This window comes from Micromys minutus (genome assembly GCF_963924665.1).
Source record: "Micromys minutus genome assembly, chromosome: 19".
Lineage (NCBI taxonomy): Eukaryota > Metazoa > Chordata > Mammalia > Rodentia > Muridae > Micromys > Micromys minutus.
The window spans coordinates 9196459-9215313 of NC_137954.1; the positions used below are offsets into that span (position 1 = coordinate 9196459).

Genomic DNA, 18855 nt, shown 5'->3' on the forward strand with positions numbered 1-18855 from the left:
TTCAGAGGTGTGGATTCTTTGGGTTCTAGATCTTAAGAACAAAAGCAATTCTCTATTTACTTCAGATAGTCAAATGTGTTTGCCTCCCTTCTACACTAAGCAAACAAACAGTGGTAATCCTCCTCTTTACTAAGCTCTCCCTCTCCCACCTCCTTTTCCTGGTCATGGTCTTCACTCCGAATGCTCCCATGCCGGCCTGGACTTAGTATATTCTCCTGCTCTCTGAGCACTGGACCTCAGCAAGGAGAGATGCAAGGTAGGCCAGAAGCACAGGATCTTCACAGCCAGAGGTTGCCACCTAAGCTGGAGGTGAAATCAGCCCATCCATGGTCCACCATGTAATTTTTACTTTTTCCTCATATGCACCACATGAGAAGGTTCTCATTGGCCTCAGCTAATAAAGTCTGAAAGGACCAGAAAACGACACAGCCAAGGCAGAGCAGCTACTCAGCCCATTTAAATCCCACATTCCCCTTTGAAAATAATAGTGCAGACTCCACCCACAGGGACCTGACAACTTTCCCAGTTAGCTAACAACTCTTCCCACTTGCTATGCCCTCCAAGAGGCCTGCCCGTGCTACTGGATGGGTGAATTTTTTCTGAGGACTCCCATTTGTAGGAGCAGTGCTAGGCCTGGGAAAACTTGAGAAATGACCTTCTGCTCTTCCTCCACTAAGGACAAAGCCCAAGGGATAGACCCCACCCTCATCCTGGTTGCTTTGCCCTCTGAGATCTCCTTCATTCTTGGAATTGCCACCTGAAGGAAGGTAGCTATTCTGAGGTGATAGCAGGCCTGCCTTTATCTCCCCGGAGGCTCCTAAAACCCACCCATTTCAGGAAAGAAGGCAGCCTCAGGACCACTCCTCTATCTGGTGCTATCAGCTAAGATTCCGGAGACCCGGAAGATACTGACGCAATGCAGGGAACCACTCCGATCTGTTCTCGGCACAAACAGGACCTGAAGCAAAGTACCACTTCCCACCACCTCCATCACAAACAAGCCCTACACCAAGCCCTAGGAAGATGGAAGAAATTTAATACAGTCTGTTCCCTAAAGACTGGGTGGAAAGGATGGACTTTTTCCTACTACAATTTACTAGAAAAATGAAAGTATTTGTATAATCTTTCTCTCCCTCCCTCCCTCCCTCCCTCCCTCCCTCCCTCCCTCTCTCTCTCCCTCCCTCCCTCCCTCCCTCCCTCTCTCTCTCTCTCTCTCTCTCTCACTCTCTCTCTCTCTCTCTCTCTGTGTGTGTGTGTGTGTGTGTGTGTGTGTGTGTGTGTGTGTGTGTGACAGAGAGAGAGAGAGTTCACAGAGCACAGGAGTAACTCAACAACTTTAATTTCTATTCTTTCATTCCTACCCTAAAACAATAAAGCAAAGTTTGAGAGCCAAGAACCACAATCAGAAACAGAAAACAAAATTGAAAATCATTTACCTCCTGGTTGGTGGCCACAGACAAACTTCAAATGTAGCCAAGTGGAGTCTCTCCTAGAGTGGTAGCTTTCCTGGGCCCAGTTCTCACCTTCCCTTCAAACTCAGGCCAGACCTTCAGAGATTAAGGAAGCCACATTCCAAACCCAGCTGCCCGTACTCACCCTCCCCCTCAGGGGCTGACTGGAAATTTTGAGATTAACTGATACGAAGCTGTGACTCTTGAGGGTGGGGATATAGCTCAGGGGTAGAACTTTTAGCAAGGCCAACAGTTCAATCTCCAGCCACAGCGGTTAGAAAGAGACAGTACATCTAGCTATGGAAAGACCTTCATCTCCTCCTCTGACAAAGAAGACACAGGGTAAAAAGGCACTCCTGGTCCTTTTGAGAACCTCACACAAATTTAAAATGGCTACCACAGCACTGCGGGTTGTAATGTTATGGAACTGCTGTACACACTCCGTGGATAACTAGAATGTTCGTGGTATGACTGTACCTTCATATTTCTTTCCAAATAAGCTTAATTTGGGGGGGGGGTGTCAGATAGTTTTTTTTTTTTTTTTAAGTTAGGAAAAAAAACTTCATCAATTGTAAGGGTAAAGAAAAGTGTGTCATTAGGGAGTCACCCAAAAGTTCATAAGTCAACCTGGGTCCTTAAGGCTCCCTCATGACATCCCAATTCCAGCAGCTCGTCCTGGCTCTTGATTTCATTTGACCCTCACACTGAAGTGGGTGGCAGCAAGGTGGAAGGTTACTGTCTGCTCTAAAGAAACAGGCAAAGGCAAACAAAAGCCGTACTCGGAAATCTGCTTTCTTCTCTGTGACTTCGGATTGAACATACACCCCTGTCCCCAAGGTAAGCCTCAACAATAAAATCTCTTAATGCATCCCCCGCCCTCCCACCCTCTGGGGACAACAAGGGGTTAAAAGTGAGGCGATATTTTACCCTCAGAGTTATTTGTGGTAAAATCAGCCCCAGAAGCCAACCCTAACCTTAGAAAGGAAGTGCGGATTCGGCCAGAGAGTGAACCCTGCTTCACAAAGAGTCAACATGAGCCTCAGAAGAGCAGAAAAAAGGGTCAGTTGTAGCATTACTTACTTCTACTTCTAGGCCTGCCCTTAAGTTTAGGAGTCATAACTCAGTCTGAAGTCAGGGTAAATGTTCTCTGCTTGACCTCTCAGAAATTCAATGGTAATTAGAAGGCAGTTTGAAACCACAGCTTCCTAGGAGGTCAGGCTGTGGTACCTAAATAACAAAGAATGAGCTACACCTGGGACCACGGGCCAGGCCCAGCTGACCCCTCAGATCCCCGGATGTCAGCCACACCTGGCCAGTGGCTGTCTCAGGGAGAGGCCCACCTTTAGACATACCCCCACTCAGCGACATCCCACCTCAAAGTCTGACCTAGTGGTTCAGTTTAACTCAATGCTAATTCCTCTTAGACATTAATCATCTTCATCAATACGCAGCGTGGACTGTAGAGCATCAATGTGGGTGCCCTACGCCGTAGTGACCATGGAGTCACAGGAAGTGCTTTCTAGGAAAGAGACAGACCCATGGGAATCGGGAGCTGGTTTTCCCTTGGGCACAGGAAGCTCGCCAGACCATGGGCTGATGCGTGTCCACAGTGGGCAGGGATGCCGGCATATCAGCATAAGGCATTGCTGTGGATCCGGTTTGAGGACCGGAAGCCTGCATCCCTGGGCTCCGGAGCTGCAGAGACGCATCACCAGGCTCAGGTTTGGAGAGGAAGTTGGCCTGCGGAACCATGGCCTGCACTGCAGGAAAGCATCTCCTTTACGTCTGGATATTACAGAAGAGCACGAACCCATGGACTGTTGCTGGAAGATAATAATTTCAAAACTGAACAATTAAAAGTTCTTTTCACAGTTGTTGAAGCGTGCCCATCAAAAGATTCAGTGATGTATTAAATGTAGCACACATTTCAACAGTATCGGGTTTCTTGTCTCCTGACAAAGTACAATTTGATTCTGCAGGTTTCTGACAGGGTAGATTCTAAGGCATATTTGCGAGGACACACATTTGTCTTGGCCCCTTCTCAATACCCTGTCTTCACTACAGTCCCATCCCTCAAAAACAGGGAGTCGATAAAACCTGTCCCCAGGCATTGGCTTCATTATCTCCGGTTTTGAGCTCTGGCTAAATGTTAGTTTTATGTAATCCGGACAATTTTTTTAAATCTCTGCTTAACTTCTCCAGTGTAGTGTTAAAGAAAGGTTCACTGTGTTGTAGTTTTCAAGCAAGAAATTAATAAAGGAATCAAGTGCTTGCTCATAAGGCAGGACTACCTGTATTTCTAGTGGGGATATTTCATAGCACAAGCATGTTTCCTTTGGGGAGTTTAACTCAAACAATTATTAAAAATTGAGATCAAACACTGGTGCAAAGCCTCAAAGGAAATCATGTGAGAGTGGAAAGATTTTTATCGAATGAAAACCGAAAAGTAAAGTTTTTATATTAAAAAAAAAAAAAAAAAAAAAGCTTCCCCCTCATAAAAGAGAATACTACGCTTAGGGTTCGAACAGTACAACATGAACAGGTATTTAAAAGAAGTGATCGCCGTAAATTAATGGACACAGATGCTACAGGGCTGCATCTCAGTGGACAGGTGACCAGCACCCTTCCCAGATCCTCACTCTCCATCAAATGCCTGTGGAGAGGGGAAAGCGAACAAGCCCCACAGAGCTCTGACGTGGGGAGGGGGAGAAGGGGGAGGAGAGCAGAGACTACCTCATCGCCATAGTGGGCATCCTCCCCAAGGGGCAATGAGATCTCTGGCTTACAATATGGAGGTCATTACTACTGTGACCGAGACGAAGTTAATAAACGCAGGCAGACCAGGGAAACAGGGTCTGATGAAATACTTCCCCGGCACAATCTTTTAACTATGTACACACCAGTGTAATTGATGGCAGTTATTCAATAACAGTAGAAGAGTGTTGTTTCTATGGTTCTAGAGCATTCTCGTTATGTACATGTATGTATGTATGTATGTATGTATGTATGTATGTATGTATTTCTAAAAGAAAACATTAAGCTTGATTATCTTTAAAACTAGAGAAACTGTGAAAGCCATTACCTATGAATGACACTGAAATTCTTGTTGCTTTTTTTTTTCCCTGAGGCCTGTTTTTCACCCTCTAAGCCTGGGTGGCCTGGGACTTACTAGGTAGACCAGGCTAGTCCCCCAGTGTTCCTCCCTGAGAAAACACCTCTTGAGCGATTCTCCTGCTTCTGCCTTCCAAGTGCTAGAATTACAGCAGAGCAACCACATCCAGCTGAAAATACGATTCTCACCCTCACGGTGCTCAAAGGAAGAACATGATTCCATCTTCTTTTAGCCAAAGGATTTCTAAAGTCTAAGATGATTTGTTTCCTGAATTAAAAGTGAGATGTCCTTGCCCTAAACCAAATATGAGATTCTGCCTTCCTCTAAGCAGAGAACTTTAAACTGGGGGTAATATTCCAGATATGTACATCTCAACCTCGGGAAGATCTCACTTCCCCTACACTACTAGACTTATAAATTTTCTTTTCTGAAGTCATCCCTAAACCTCATGCTGAAGTATTTTAGCATGCCACACCTCAAGGCTATGGTTTCCAAAGAGTTCTAATCTCACAAGAATAACACAAAACAGCCACCAGACAAGGCCAGCATTAAGGAAAGAAGGATGTCCTGTGGAGTTAGCTTATAGGCATAGGTGCAGGTTTGTGGGCACACTAAAGCAGGGCCAGGGAAGAGCCAGCATTGTCTCTAGACTGCGGCTGCCAAATCTGGATGATGAGCAAGAATTGCTCATACCAGCTCCAGTGAATGCAAGTTCATCTCTCCATTTTGTTAAGAGCAGGTCAGACAAACTTATGTACTTTGAAAACCAAGCCTGTGTTTATTCTGCATAAGGCTGGCAGTGAGGAAGGTGGGTTTCCTAAGAGGTCCTATCAGAGGAGAAGAGAGCAAAGCCTCAGAAGCCTCCCTTCATGAAAAGGAATTCTCTCTCAACCTTGCTTTCAAGCTATGCATCAATCTCCAATATAATCATGTTTGACAGAAGAGAAGCTCTTGGCAGTTAACTTGTTTACAATAAATGCTTAGTTTGGGAACACGGACTGTATTTCAGCCTTACAAATATCAAACACAAACCTACAATGGTCCCATTATGGGGCTGAGAATTATTTTGCTATAAATCTTTTTATTGGAGGACCAAGGGATTTACTTTGCAGCTTGTTTTCCACTAGGCGTTGGAACAGCCTGAAGAGAGGTGCACTGGTACCCTGCCGCTGTGCTAATTGCAATCCCAAGACTTCTATCGGACAGTTCACAGTCATCCCGAATATTCAGGTTGACTCCGGTTTCCCATGGTGGCAAAATAGCAACACAATGGTCTCACTAAAGGTGAGACCCAGACCCTGTCACTCTTCTCCCCCAATCTCTTGGGAACTAATGGTCACTGGCAGACTTTCAATGGTGAGCTCCCTTTGGGGTGGGGAGCCTAAGTTCAGTATAAAAATATGCTTAAGGCACAAACTTGCTGGAAGAATGAACCCGTAAATGGAGTTCCTTGTGCTGAAAATTACCTAGACATTCATTTAAGAAGGACAGGGGGAAAAAGTCAGAACCACCTTATTTATTCTTAAGAAGTGGCTTTATCTGGGTCTTCAATATGGAATAACTCCCATCTCGAGAACAATCTGGTCTCCCTAGCTCCCTCACCAAAGGATTCCATGACATCAAACTCCCAAATCCAAAAGACAGCAACTTGTCTGAAGATGCCTTTTGACCCGATGGGGTCAGGCGTCCAACACGTGCGGCTCAGCCCACTTCTGTCTCCACACGTCACTGACACTCAGCCCTGTCCTTCCCTCTCCACATCTACATGATCGATGTCTATAACAATCCAATTCTGACACGGTAGCAACATTCAGAAAAGAGCATCAGAGAAGAACTGAGTCGAAGCTTGTTTTACAAAATAAGGCTGCAAAGTCCAGTTGTTTCAGACAATTCTTTTCTTTCGGTCAGTGTTAAAATTGCAGGTAGCATAAGAAAAACCAAATGATGTCTTAACTCTCAGCTTCTAAGACCGTCAGTCCCTGACTCGTGGGTTTCAGTTTCATATACTGGTGAGAGAGAAGAAAAAGGCTTTCACTGCATTAATGGCTTCACGCTTCACGCATCTTTCCTATTCTTTCCCAAAGCACCAGTTTTCGGTGTGAACTAATGGAAAATTGCTTAATTCGCCTAAAATAATCATTCCATTTTAAAAATTAAAGATACTCTCCTAAAACCTTGACTACTTAATTGCTATTTGCTCAGGAGAAGAGGGGGAAGCTCGGAGAAGGTGGTTGCATGAAAGAAATACCACTTTTTACTGCACAACAAAAATCCCCTCTAAGGCAAAGAGAAGGGATGCCAAGTTCCACCCAGAATTAATATTTAGGTTCCAACTGTAAAGCCCAGAAAAAAAGAAACAGAACCACTAATAGACCCTAAAGCTCAGCCCTGTTAGGTTACATGAATGCAAAGGTAAAAGAAACTTTGCTGACAAGGGTTTAATTGAGGTGCTATTTAATGAAGGCGCTATTAACTAAACACTCTGCCTGGAATAAACATGCTAAGGTTTTTTGGATTACCCAGTATAAATCCCCTTCTGAGGGAAGAACCTCTGGGCTGGGTTTCTGGGCCCTCCCCCATAGGATAAAACGCCCACCTATCTTTTATGTTGAAGCTCACAGAAAGGTTTTTTCAAGTAATGGCACCACGAAAATGTTTAACAACTGATTTTTTTTTTTCAAAGTCCCTTCTAAGTGTCACAACTGAGTGCAGGCCTCAGCTGTAACTTTGCTAGGGGTGTCCTGTGCACTAGCCTTAGGGCTTCTCTTCCAGAGGCTGCTGGCTGGCCTTTATCTGCTCATAGCCAGGTTTTCAGGAACTGTGAAGATTCCCAGTAAGAAGCACAACCCAGAGTGAGAACTCAGCCAGTGCTCTTGGCTGCTGCTGTCCCACAGAGAAGTCGCTAGGGTAGACTGGGGAAGGACTGCTGCCAGCCCAGCCTACCAAGGTTAATTATGGAACTGTGGGGCATGCTATGTGTTCCTTTAAGCCCAGAGGCAGGTGGAGGCTTGGGGCCAGCCAAGGCTACTTACTGAGAACCCACCTTAAAAAAAGAAAGAAAGAAAGAAAGAAAGAAAGAAAGAAAGGAAGGAAGGAAGGAAGGAAGGAAGGAAGGAAGGAAGGAAGGAAGAAAGAAAGAAAGAAAGAAAGAAAGAAAGAAAGAAAGAAAGAAAGACCAATGGATATATGCAATACTTTACAGAACTCAGATTGAGAGCCAGAGGCTCTGTGTTCAAGTGGCAGTCTTAACCGTCAACTTCTAGCCAAGCGACAAGACTATCGCATGAGGATGAGGAAGCCCAGGTTCTCCTGTGCACAGGGCAGAGAACAGGTATGGGTGGTTCTCAGCCTTCTCTCCAGCTTAGCCGCAGGAGGACTTTGGGAGGGTTTGCTGGCTGGGACCTCACCTAGCTCTTACTTACACACGACAGACAAGCTGTCACTTCTGTGGACATCTAGGGGGCTGAGGGGGTCGCACCCTAAAGCAAAGGTGCACCCTTGTGGTGCCTGGGCACATGCTCGCACAGGCTGCTCTGCGAAGCTCCCAGGGAAGGAGACCTGCAGATCTCAGCCAATAAACGCCCCGGAAGACGAGAAGCACTCGGGTTATTCTGCATCGTCTTCAAGTCTAAAAATTTGTACACTGTGTGACAGGTCCACCTCATTTTTCTTAATGATGTTTTTATTATTCCTTCACTCAATTAAAGCAGAAATGGATATTGCATCTTCTGACTGTATAATTGTTATTGTAATCTGTTTTCGATCACTGCTTGGAAATGGGTCCAAAACAACATAAACTCTCTACTGCCTCAGAAGACAAGTCATTTTCTTTTACTACGACACTTAAAGAGACATTTATCATGTGGCTCTGCTACCATCTTTGGATTATGACAAAAGAAAGTTTTGTTCTATTAAACAAAAAAAAATAATGCTTCAAAAACACAGCAATTTTAAGAGTTTTATATGAATGCATTTTCCTAATAAGCTATCAGCAATATCAATTTTGGCTTTCTTTATATGTGTAAGCAATAGAGCAGTGAAATGCTTCGTTTTCATGTGCTGACACAATCAGGAAAATATCAAAATATGGTTTCTGTTTTTACTCTTTGCCTTTGGTCATTTCCCTATAGTTGTGTGGTTCTCTTTGCAAAGAAAATATTTTCTTAATGTAAAATAAAATGATTAGTTCTGACAGAACTGATATACTTATTTGCCTGCTATGGAACAAATCAAGCAAAGACCTTCAAGAAAAGGGTAAATAGCCATCATTGTTCCGCTTATCCCCACGAATGCCTGTAAACTGCCTATCCTAGTTCAGGGTTCTAGAGAACTCTCTCTTATCTGGAATCTCTCTCTCCCCATCTCTGTACAACTTCATGCAAACAAAGACAGGCACAGAACTCTGCGCACCTGTGAGCGGGTATCAAACACAGCTGAAAAATGCAAGTACTTGAATAGAGAGTGCTAGCCTCTTCCCTTAGGTTTTTTCTTTTTTAATCTCTCTTATGCTAATGCCACAGTTTAATAACCAACTGTGCTAGGACATAACTCCATTGTGATAATAAGGCAACTAGTTAAGAGAATAAATAATTTCATCTCATATAGTAACTAACAGTATGGGGAACAAGTTAAATTGCAAACTATGCCTCCTCGGAGAGTTTTATTGTCCTAGTGTACAGACCAACAGTTAATGAAAGTGCCTGATGCTCACTGACATGATTTGCTGGTGACTGCATTTCAAGGTTTAAACTGTTGACAGTTACTTATTTACTTTTGGTTTGATTTGCGCTGCTTTGCTATTATTTTATGCATTGCTCTGATAACTATAATATCGACTCAATTCGGCTTTTTATAAAAAAATCACTGGGTTTCACCTTCGAGTCTTTACACACGTGTGTCACTATACTTCATTCTCCGTCTGGGACTTTCTTATTTGGGCTTCAGAGGTTATAGATAATAATTTTAAAATACGTGCCCTAAATTCAATTGTCATAACTGCATATCTAAAACATATTTAGACATTTACAGCTTTTTATCAGGCTTGTGGTTAATCTGCAATTAACTAAAATTTCATATATAACAGGAAAAGACAGAGTAAATGACATTTCTAATATTTTGTGTCACTTAATTATCCTTGTTTTTTTATCACAATTTTTTACCATTTGTAATTAATTTTAAAAAGTCTATTAGTTAATATATATGTAGATAGATAGAAATAAATAAACAGACAGAAATAGATAGATAGATATAGATATAGATACAGATACAGATACAGATACAGACACAGACACAGACACAGACACAGACACAGACACAGACATAGATATAGATATATATTCATCCATGATTTTGAAAAACGTTATCATGGGATTTTGTGTATGTGTGTGTGTGTGTGTGTGTTAGTGGTTGTGGATTTTTTAGATAAAGTCTTGCTATGTGGTTCAAGCTAGATGGGAACTCAGTATTTGGTCCAGACTATCCTCAAACTCAGAATTCTCCTGCCTCAGCCTCTCAAATGCTATGACAGGCATAAGCCATCATGCCCTATGCCAGGGAACATTTTGACAGAAACACCTCGGTCTCTCAGGCTCGACAAATGTACTTCCACATAAAAGGAAAAAATGCTCAGGTGCTGGACAGCAACACAGGAAGCAATGTTTCCTCAGAAAATAGAGAACACCACATTGTAGAAGCTATACCTGTGTCGAAAAATCAAACTAAAACCTCTGGAAGTCCTCAGCTGACTTGTTTTAACTCCTACCTCAGTTGCATGGAGGCGTTACTTGGTCTCTGAAAAATGGCAACCACTTTATTCATGAGCAGGAAGATGATGAAGCCTTTGTACTTAGAGATCTGTCTCTAATACTCAGACAGTTTCAAAACCTCTCCTGTATTTTAAAATAAAAGAAATCCTCAGCTCACCTGACAGGCTTGCTAAATTACTGCTGAAGAGTTGTGATGATTGGAAGGGAGGAGAGATCTGTATAATCAAAGCCAGCAGAAGGAAATCACTCCTTTTCAAGTTGCCATATCAAAAATAAGAAAAGTAAATGGCAAACTCTTCCTTACTTTCTCAGCTAATATAAAGGTCTCCTACTTGAAACCATTTTCAGTTACCCAGCCCCCCCCCCTTCTTTTTTTCAAAACATAATGAGTTAAAATGTATGGGTTCAATCCAACACTTCACTGCTGTTCCTGTTCTTGGGGAGCTGGGGGGGGGGGGGGAGACGTGCTGCCAAAGCTTCTGAAAAGAGTTGGGGCTGCTAAATTCCCGTTCAGAAAATCTAAATTCTCCTTATGCATCTACGACTCATGAAATACTATGAAACAGTATTATATCACTGCAAATTGAGACATTTTTATCAAAATAAAGAGGGAGAATGCCAACATTTCATTTGTCACTCCGCGCTTGTCACTTTCCACTGACAAACTGTTACACATGCAACTTTTGTCAAATGCTCTATCTTTAAATATGTTCCAAAATGCCATTGTACCCCAGGCTCAGTGTAAGAAAGATAGCCCCAGTTACTATGTCATAACACATTTCTTAAAGAGTTTTTTTAAGTGTACTTATTAAATAAAAATATATAATTATCCTGGTGAGTTATATGCTTTCTGTTACGAAGAATGGCTTTTGGCATGCTAAAATAAAACAAGCCATGTAGGTAGTTTATAAAACCAAATGTGGGATTATTAGTTTTAATGGTTAAGAACCCAAATCAATTTTATCTCAACAGAAACAAAAGACAACAAATTATATATATATATATATATATATATATATATATATATACAAAGAAAATGATACAATATGGAATATTGCTAACTCTGCTAATGTAGATTAGCTTCTACACTGAATTCTTACTTAGCAGATGAAGAGGAAGAGAAGGAGGAAGAAACAGCAACAATATTTCCATTAACCAAAGTGAAGCCATCAAGTCTCATAACAGCTGTCTGACCAAGCAGCACCCAAAATTACCCAAATTCATGTTCTCAGATACCTTATAAATAACGATTAATTTATTTTCTCTTCCAATAGACAAAGAGGAGTCAGAAAGAGAAAAAGCCAATACAGGATATCTAGGGTGAACAAATTACCTCAGCTAGTCGTGGCCTGCAGGAAATGAAGGTATTGCTTATTTTCTGCACCAGTTAAAAAACAGATGCTTAAGGGACTCCTTTGTAGTTCTAAGCACACGGACACACACACACACACACACACACACACACACACACACACACACAAAGACACACAGACACAGCACAGCACAGCAATGCAGCAGAACCTCACTGTATAATGGTCAGTGGGTTTCTGCTGATGGAACATGAAACTTCCAAAATTACTTGAAACACTAAATTACACTCAGGACTTTGAGGGGTGGATACCCTGTGTTCTGTTTAATGTGTATGTTCCATTGCATATATTTTTTTAACCAAGTATGTCTTTATTTTAATAACAGGCCAAGGGCTAAAAACACTTTAGGGAAGAGCTATTTTTCTACTTCAGCAAAACTACCGAGGACATGTTAGATGGTTAGATGACCCCCAAACCTAAGTTCATATCCTTCTTAAAAGACCTTAAACCTTTACATTTAAAATAGAACAACAGTGTGGATGGCTAGGGAAGCCTTCTCTCTTGAAACACTGAGTCCTTTCTACAAGCATATGCTCCAACTGCCACTGTACCTGTGATGCTCATCCTTGGAGACAGTTCTCCCCAGTTCCCTGCATTAACAGTTATAGCTCTAAGTATTTTATATATTTCAATATTACATAAATATATGTACTCTTTCCTATTGGCACTGCTTCCAGAAAGTAAAATTTTTGCTGCCCCATAGCTAATATTGTCTCCACCTGACCTGATGCACGTTTCCGTGACTCTCCGTCGAAAAGGAAATGTTCCACATGTAGACAATTAAGCAAACTGTTGTGGTGGATGATGCCTGGCTCTAAAGGAGGCCCTGCCCAGCAATCCTGATCACATTTGCTCTCTGTTCGAGCGCAGCAAGTGTGGACTGCATAATGATTCTTCCCCCTTGCAACAAGACAGCTCTGTTCTTGAACAGACCTGGAGCAAGGGGAGACATCGACTTCAAGGAGTTTCTTATGAGGCAACTTCGGCCAGCAGTTCTCCAATAAAATCCAATTATTTTTCAAACACAATGTTTTTCAAAAATAAACAATTTTTTAACAATATGAACAGGTATTTCAATAGGACATCCTCAACTCAACATTTAAATTCCAACATTCCAACCCCTCAAACTAGAACATTTAACACACACACACACACACACACACACACACACACTTTTTTAAAGCATTAAAAAACCCTAGGAAAAAGAAAAATACCAAAGAGATTTCTGATGTTTAATGCTTCCTATCAGCAAATACACCATGTGGTATAGCCAAGTGCTGTTCATTCAGTTTAAATAAAGCTGTCTGAAAGTTCTTCTTGAAGCCAAACATTAAAAAGTGAAAACGCTTGTGTTAACAATGAATGAGGCACAATAACTTACTGCTATTAAAGCACAACTGTCCGGCCCCTTCCAGTAGCCCAGGGAAAAAGGCAGAAGCCTGGGCTCCTCTCAGACTTCCCTGGCCCCACTTTCATTTTAGGCTGTGGGTTGCCTGGCTGAGGATTCAACAGCACAGCATGTTTTAGGGGCTCATGCTCAAGGTGGAGGAAAGGGTAAGTCTGATGCTTAGTTAACTCATCCTTAATAATCTCTTCTTCTACGTCTTCAAATAGATCTATGAGTTTTAATCAACAATTTTGCAAATATAAATTCCACCGCCATTAATCATCCTTTTCCCAAATCCTTATGGAGTGAATTACTAGCTGAGAGGGGACGCCAATTCTAGTAAGTGAATGTCACCCAGCAGGGATATAAAGCTGTCAACACCACAAGGCTCTTGCCTGTCTAAACTCTCTCCCAGCCTTCATATGTTTTTTAAAGAGATATTACCCCCCCCCCCAGACCTTCTACAAACGCTGACTTTAACATGCATCCGAGCCCTTCTGTTTCACTGCATACATGCTTTGGAAAAACACAGCATAAAGAGCAGAAACATCCTGGGTGTGTGGAAAAGACAAGGCAAAACCAGTGCAGCTGCAATTGGGTGTCTAAGGCTGGCCACACTATACAGGAGCACTGACTTAGCATGAGTTAGTTCTTAAACCAAGATAGACTGTGATGGAGCATTCACCACTTCAACTGGTTCAAACCAGACTCTATGTACAAGAATGCCCCCCCTTATGAATATCTAAGTCTCATCAAAAATCCTAACAAGTTCCCACTCTTTAAAAAGGAGAACAGCAACAGAACACACTCTTTCAGCCAGCCAAAAACATTCATCTCTCCCTGCTCATCAAAAGCAGTGGGATAAATTGCTATTTTACTAAGCAACCAATTAACGTAATGATTTTCCCTAATTCTACAAGGAGACCAGTTTTCAGGAGGTACACTCAAGAGAAACAACTGTGTGCTCCCAAATGCTCTGTGTACATAGTCCATGTCCTCAGCTTGGACACAGTGCAACAATCCAAACAAGTACAAATGGCTCAGCAGTAAATATTTCTCTGACTATGTTTCTTTTATAAAAAAAAAATTCAACAAGAGACATAGAATGGTAGAAATACAATCTACCTTACATTTACCCTATGTTAAAAGAAAAAAGTTCCAATTAGGAAGTATTAATAACTAGAAATAAACTTTGAACATTGTTTTTAAATTTAGAATATACATGTTTAGAAGGCTTGGCTTTCCTCCAGTCTATATACATGTTTAGAAGCTATAAAGAAATAAAATTATTAACATCTTAGTATACACTTGGGAACTTTATAAACTGATGCCAAAAAAATAATTATTAACAGTCACTACAAAAGGTTTTGCACTGCAAAATTTGACATCCTAAGATATTATTTTGAAGGTCTCTAAATTAATTTATTTAGAATAGATAAATTCCAAAGAATCTATTATGCTGTAGAGAATTAAAGCTTCTTTTAAAGAGTATTTATAAACCTACCGTATACAAATTCACTATATACCCTTTACTATTAAAACTTCTTTTAAAGAATATTTATAAACCCACCATATACAAATTCACTATATACCCTTTACTGGTGAGTACTACAAATGTTGTGCATTAAGGCAAAAGCCGTCATCTTACTTCCAGCTTGGGAAGCATCTAACAGTACTCACTGTTTCTAAATTAAGTTAAGCTTCCAAGGTGCTGACTAGAGATGGTTTTTTGTTTGTTTGTTTGTTTTTAAACAAATCTATTATTCTTCACAAAGGCAATAATTTTAGTCTCAGCAAATTTAGAGTCAGTGGTCAAAAGCAAATTATAATTTCAGAAAATCTGCAAAGGAACTATCATTCCACACTAAGGGGACCCTAAATCAACAGACTGGGGTGGCTTCTTCCCTGGTTCAATACGACATGAAAGAAAAAAAAGACAGCTTTGTTAAAAGGATTCCTGATAGTTACACTCTGAACTGTCTACAGACATCAGGGAATCTAGAGCGTGCAGCTGAGCTGCACTGTCTAACAAAGAGACAGAAATTAGCAAGTCCAAGGTTTTTCTCATATAAAAGGTGACTTTCAGAATATGTGTTTTCCAAGGAGTTCCAAAATGTTCTCACCAAACACTTGCAGAATGTACAGCCAGGATCCCAAGCTTGGTCCTAGCACATCTGTGATGGAGTTTTCTCCTCTATGTTCATATAAGTGACCATGAAGTTAGGCTGAGGGCATTGTTCTGGTCTTGGGGCAACGCACTCATGAACCCCACTCTTGAAAAGTGAGTCATACAGTTGCTTGCTCCTTTCTTTTTCCTTTCTTTCTCTTTGCCTCATTAAAAGTATATTTTCACATCTCTAAATGGGACTATAGACAAGCCAAATCATGTTTTCAAAACTTTACAAACTGAGAGGAGGGCTGCTTCTCCAGAGAAACGGCCAATTTAAAGAATTAAGGCAAGCTGTCTTTAATGACTACCACCAAGAAAAATCGTAATAAAATTAAAAGCAGGAAAGTGTCACCTTCTTAGGTGAGTGAAGACATTTCAAACTAAGTTATTTATTCCAAAATCCAATTGTCACCACAAACATGGGCATGAGGGATAGGGGATTCGAGGTGGAACCTTATCACCAAGTTTACCATGAATTTGTATTATGTTGTGCTGGTCAACATAAAGAATTACATTAAACGTGCTGCTGCTAAAAGCATCTGGTATGAAGGGGTGTCTCGGGCATAATACAATTAAAGGAATGACTTATCCCAAACAAAACAGTCTGAATGTTATGTAAAGCTGTACACATCATATGTACGAAACAGCTAGCTGAGTGCCCCGCAAACCCCAAAGTATAGAATTTAAATTCCTCTCTGCTCTTATTTTGTAAGGTCACCGTTGAAGAAAGTATCTGTAGATGTAATGAAAACATCAAAGCCTTTCTTTAAATAATATTTAATTCTCGAGTGGGGAAGCAGCAGACAGCAAATAAAGTTGCTTGCAGCTTTTCACCCAATTCTCTAATTCCTAACAAAGTTATAACCGGCTATGCCTAAACTCTTCAGGCAAAAGAGCATCAAATCCTCTGAGGACACAATGGATTCACGGTGAACCTTTCTTTCTTTCTTTTTTCCCCTCTAAAACTTCTGCAGGACACAGTCCTAGTTGTTACACACTAGTTGTTACACACTCGGCACCGTCCCAGCTACAAAACACCAAAACCATTGCTTCTGCTCCAGTCTTATCTAGGTCTCTGTCCCACTAAGAATCAAGGCATATAGCTGCATCCCTAAAACAGATCCGAGGCAAGGCAAAGGAGTTAAAACACTAAAAAGCTCTCTAGGAAAATCTAGAAACAGTTAGCTGGCTGTGACACAGACCTGCCAACACCTCAGCACACAGTGGCAAAGTGCCCAAAAAATGCCACCCTCTGGGTAAACCACTTTCTTGTTTTAACTCAAGACGAAGCTACTACCAGTTGCGGAGGGGCAACTAGGGCATTATTTGGCAACCTGGATTTGACTTCCTGTAATCCTACACCGAAACAGCACCTAATCAACCTGAACCATGACACCCAGGCCATTATCACTGGGCCTCCGGCTGCGCGCACCTCCCAGCTCCGGGCTGTTACCTCCCACGGCCTTGGCCACGGCGCCGTTGGGCCTCCCGCGGGCTCCCATGGGGCTGCCGTTCTGCTCCAGCCGGGCCACCTTCACCGGGGGAGGCCCCTTGACGTCGGGGCTGCCGCTCCTTCGGTCGGGGCTGTCCCGCAGACACGGGCTCTCGCTCCGCCGCTCCATGCTGCTCCGATTTGGAGACAAAGTTCCCACCGGCAGGTCGCAATAAAACGCGCAGGGACCTAGGGAGGGGGCGGAGGGGAGGGAAGGGGGAGGGAAAAAAAAAGAGGGAAAACCGCTCACACACGTGATAGACGAGCAGGCCAGTGGCAGAGCACTACACCGCAGCCACACAAAGTTCCTCCCACGCTGCAGAAGGGTACCAAAGGGTCCCGGGAAAGCAAGTCCCAAACCGAACACTGGAGGTCCCAAAGCTACCCAGAACTTGAGGTACTAAGACCTGCTCAGTCTCAGGTCCCAAGAGTTAGCTCTCAGTTGTGTGAACAGAGTCAGACCTCAAAGCCCTTAGCAGTAACCCATTCATCGCGGCCAGCGCGGGCATTAGCCTCTCTCTGATGGAGAACCCCCCCACCCCGTTCCCCACTTGGGAGTCAGGGTTTGAAAAGGAGATAAGGAGATTACTTAAGAGCGAAAGGTCTCACCTGGCCGGGGAGGGAGCAAGGACCTATGCGGGTCCTTAAGCAGATTAATTGCTTGATAAATGCGCCCGTGAATGGCCAAGCTGGATCAATGGACCCATGGAATCCCCACTTTTTACCTTTATAGACCAAGTACACTTGTGTACAAAAACACACACATTTGCACAAAAAAAAAAAAAAAAACTATAATTCCATGTGAGTGAGCATCCCAAAAGACTTTGAGGCTTTGGAAAGGCTAGCCTTCATCACAGGATCACAATTATTATTTGGGAGCATTCTTATCTTCATCGTATCCCGGATGCGGTTGTTGTTGTTGCCTTTTTAAGCCATTACGCATAAAAACATAAGAGAAAGAAATCTAAATTCTTAGGTGCAAGAGTAGCCTCCGTTAATCCTAATTTCTAAATCTGGAAAGTTTTCTCGAGGTCCCTAGGCGAGCAGTGCTCCGTACAGTTCTCCGCACTCTTCAATTTTGGAGGAGTGACCCGGAAGAAGGGAAAACACCTGATGAAACGGCGTCCACATTGTCACCGAAACCCGTGAGAGGAAACCCCCCCCCCCCCTCACAATACACCAGGGGCGCTGAGAATCCCCTAGGGAGCTTTGGACGCCGGAGAAGCCTAGCCGCCGCGGGTCGCGAGAAAAGGTGGTGGTGGGCAGAGTGCGAGAAAAGGAGGAGTGCGAGAGATGTAGGGAGTGCGCGGAAGGGTTGCTAGTGAAGGCTCCACCGCACGTCCCCGCTTTGCCTGGGCGCGCGTGAGAGCCAGAGCCGGGGAGCAGCCAGGGAACTTAGCGCGTCCCGGGCTTCCCGAACTCCGGGCGGCGCGTGGGAGCCCTTGCCCAGCGTACTTACTGCTCACGGTCTGTCTGAAACTTGGCTGGCTGGGGCTCTGTCCATGGAGCAAAAGTAGAGAATCCAGGGTGGAAAGTTTCTGGTGATTTGCGGTGTTGTCTTAGTCTTCCTTTCTCTTTCCTCCTTCCCCTTTCCTTTTCCTCTTCCCCGGTCCTAGCGTTTAAGGTCCTGGGTCAGGGTGTCTTCTTCTGGTTCGGAGATGGTTGTTAAGATGATGGGGGCGGGGGGGGGGGGGCGCGGCGAGGGAGGAGGAGGAGAGGGAAAGAAGAACTCCAAAGGGGCACCAGAGCGAGCGGGGGAGGGGACGGCGGAGGAGGGGGGGGGAGAGGGGGCTGAAAGAGCCTTTCACACCTTCGGGTAGGAAACCGGTTCTGGAGAGAAAGGGCTGAGGACTAGGAGGCTGCGGTGGCTGCTGGCTCCGACAGCCGCTAGCTCCAGAGGAGGCGCGGCCAGAGTCGCGGGGACGGTGCCACCAAGAGCGGAGAAGGTGCGGAGACCCCGGACCGCGTGCAATAGAAAAGGCAGCGGCCGCCCAAGCTGTCACCTCCAACCTCTCCCCTCGCGGCCGCCTCTGCCAGAAGCCAGAGCTGGACTCACTGACAAGCCGCAGAGAGAAAGACACTGAGAGGGAGATGATTATTAGTTGCGT

At 43.3% G+C, this 18855-nt stretch overlaps 1 protein-coding gene across 2 annotated transcripts in view; it reads right to left on the minus strand.

The window, feature by feature from the left end:
• SATB2 (SATB homeobox 2) overlaps nucleotides 1–16892 on the minus strand; it is a gene marked incomplete at both ends in the record, with an annotated part of 162954 nt that extends 146062 nt beyond the window's left edge. The window contains one exon of one of the 2 annotated variants that reach the window (XM_080933035.1): nucleotides 16709–16892. In XM_080933035.1, the coding sequence (XP_080789161.1) occupies nucleotides 16709–16877 (169 nt within the window). Of the gene's footprint in view, nucleotides 1–16687 lie in introns of both variants that reach the window. The other variant, XM_080933034.1, reaches the window with a different exon arrangement.
• Nucleotides 16893–18855: the final 1963 nt, after the last annotated feature.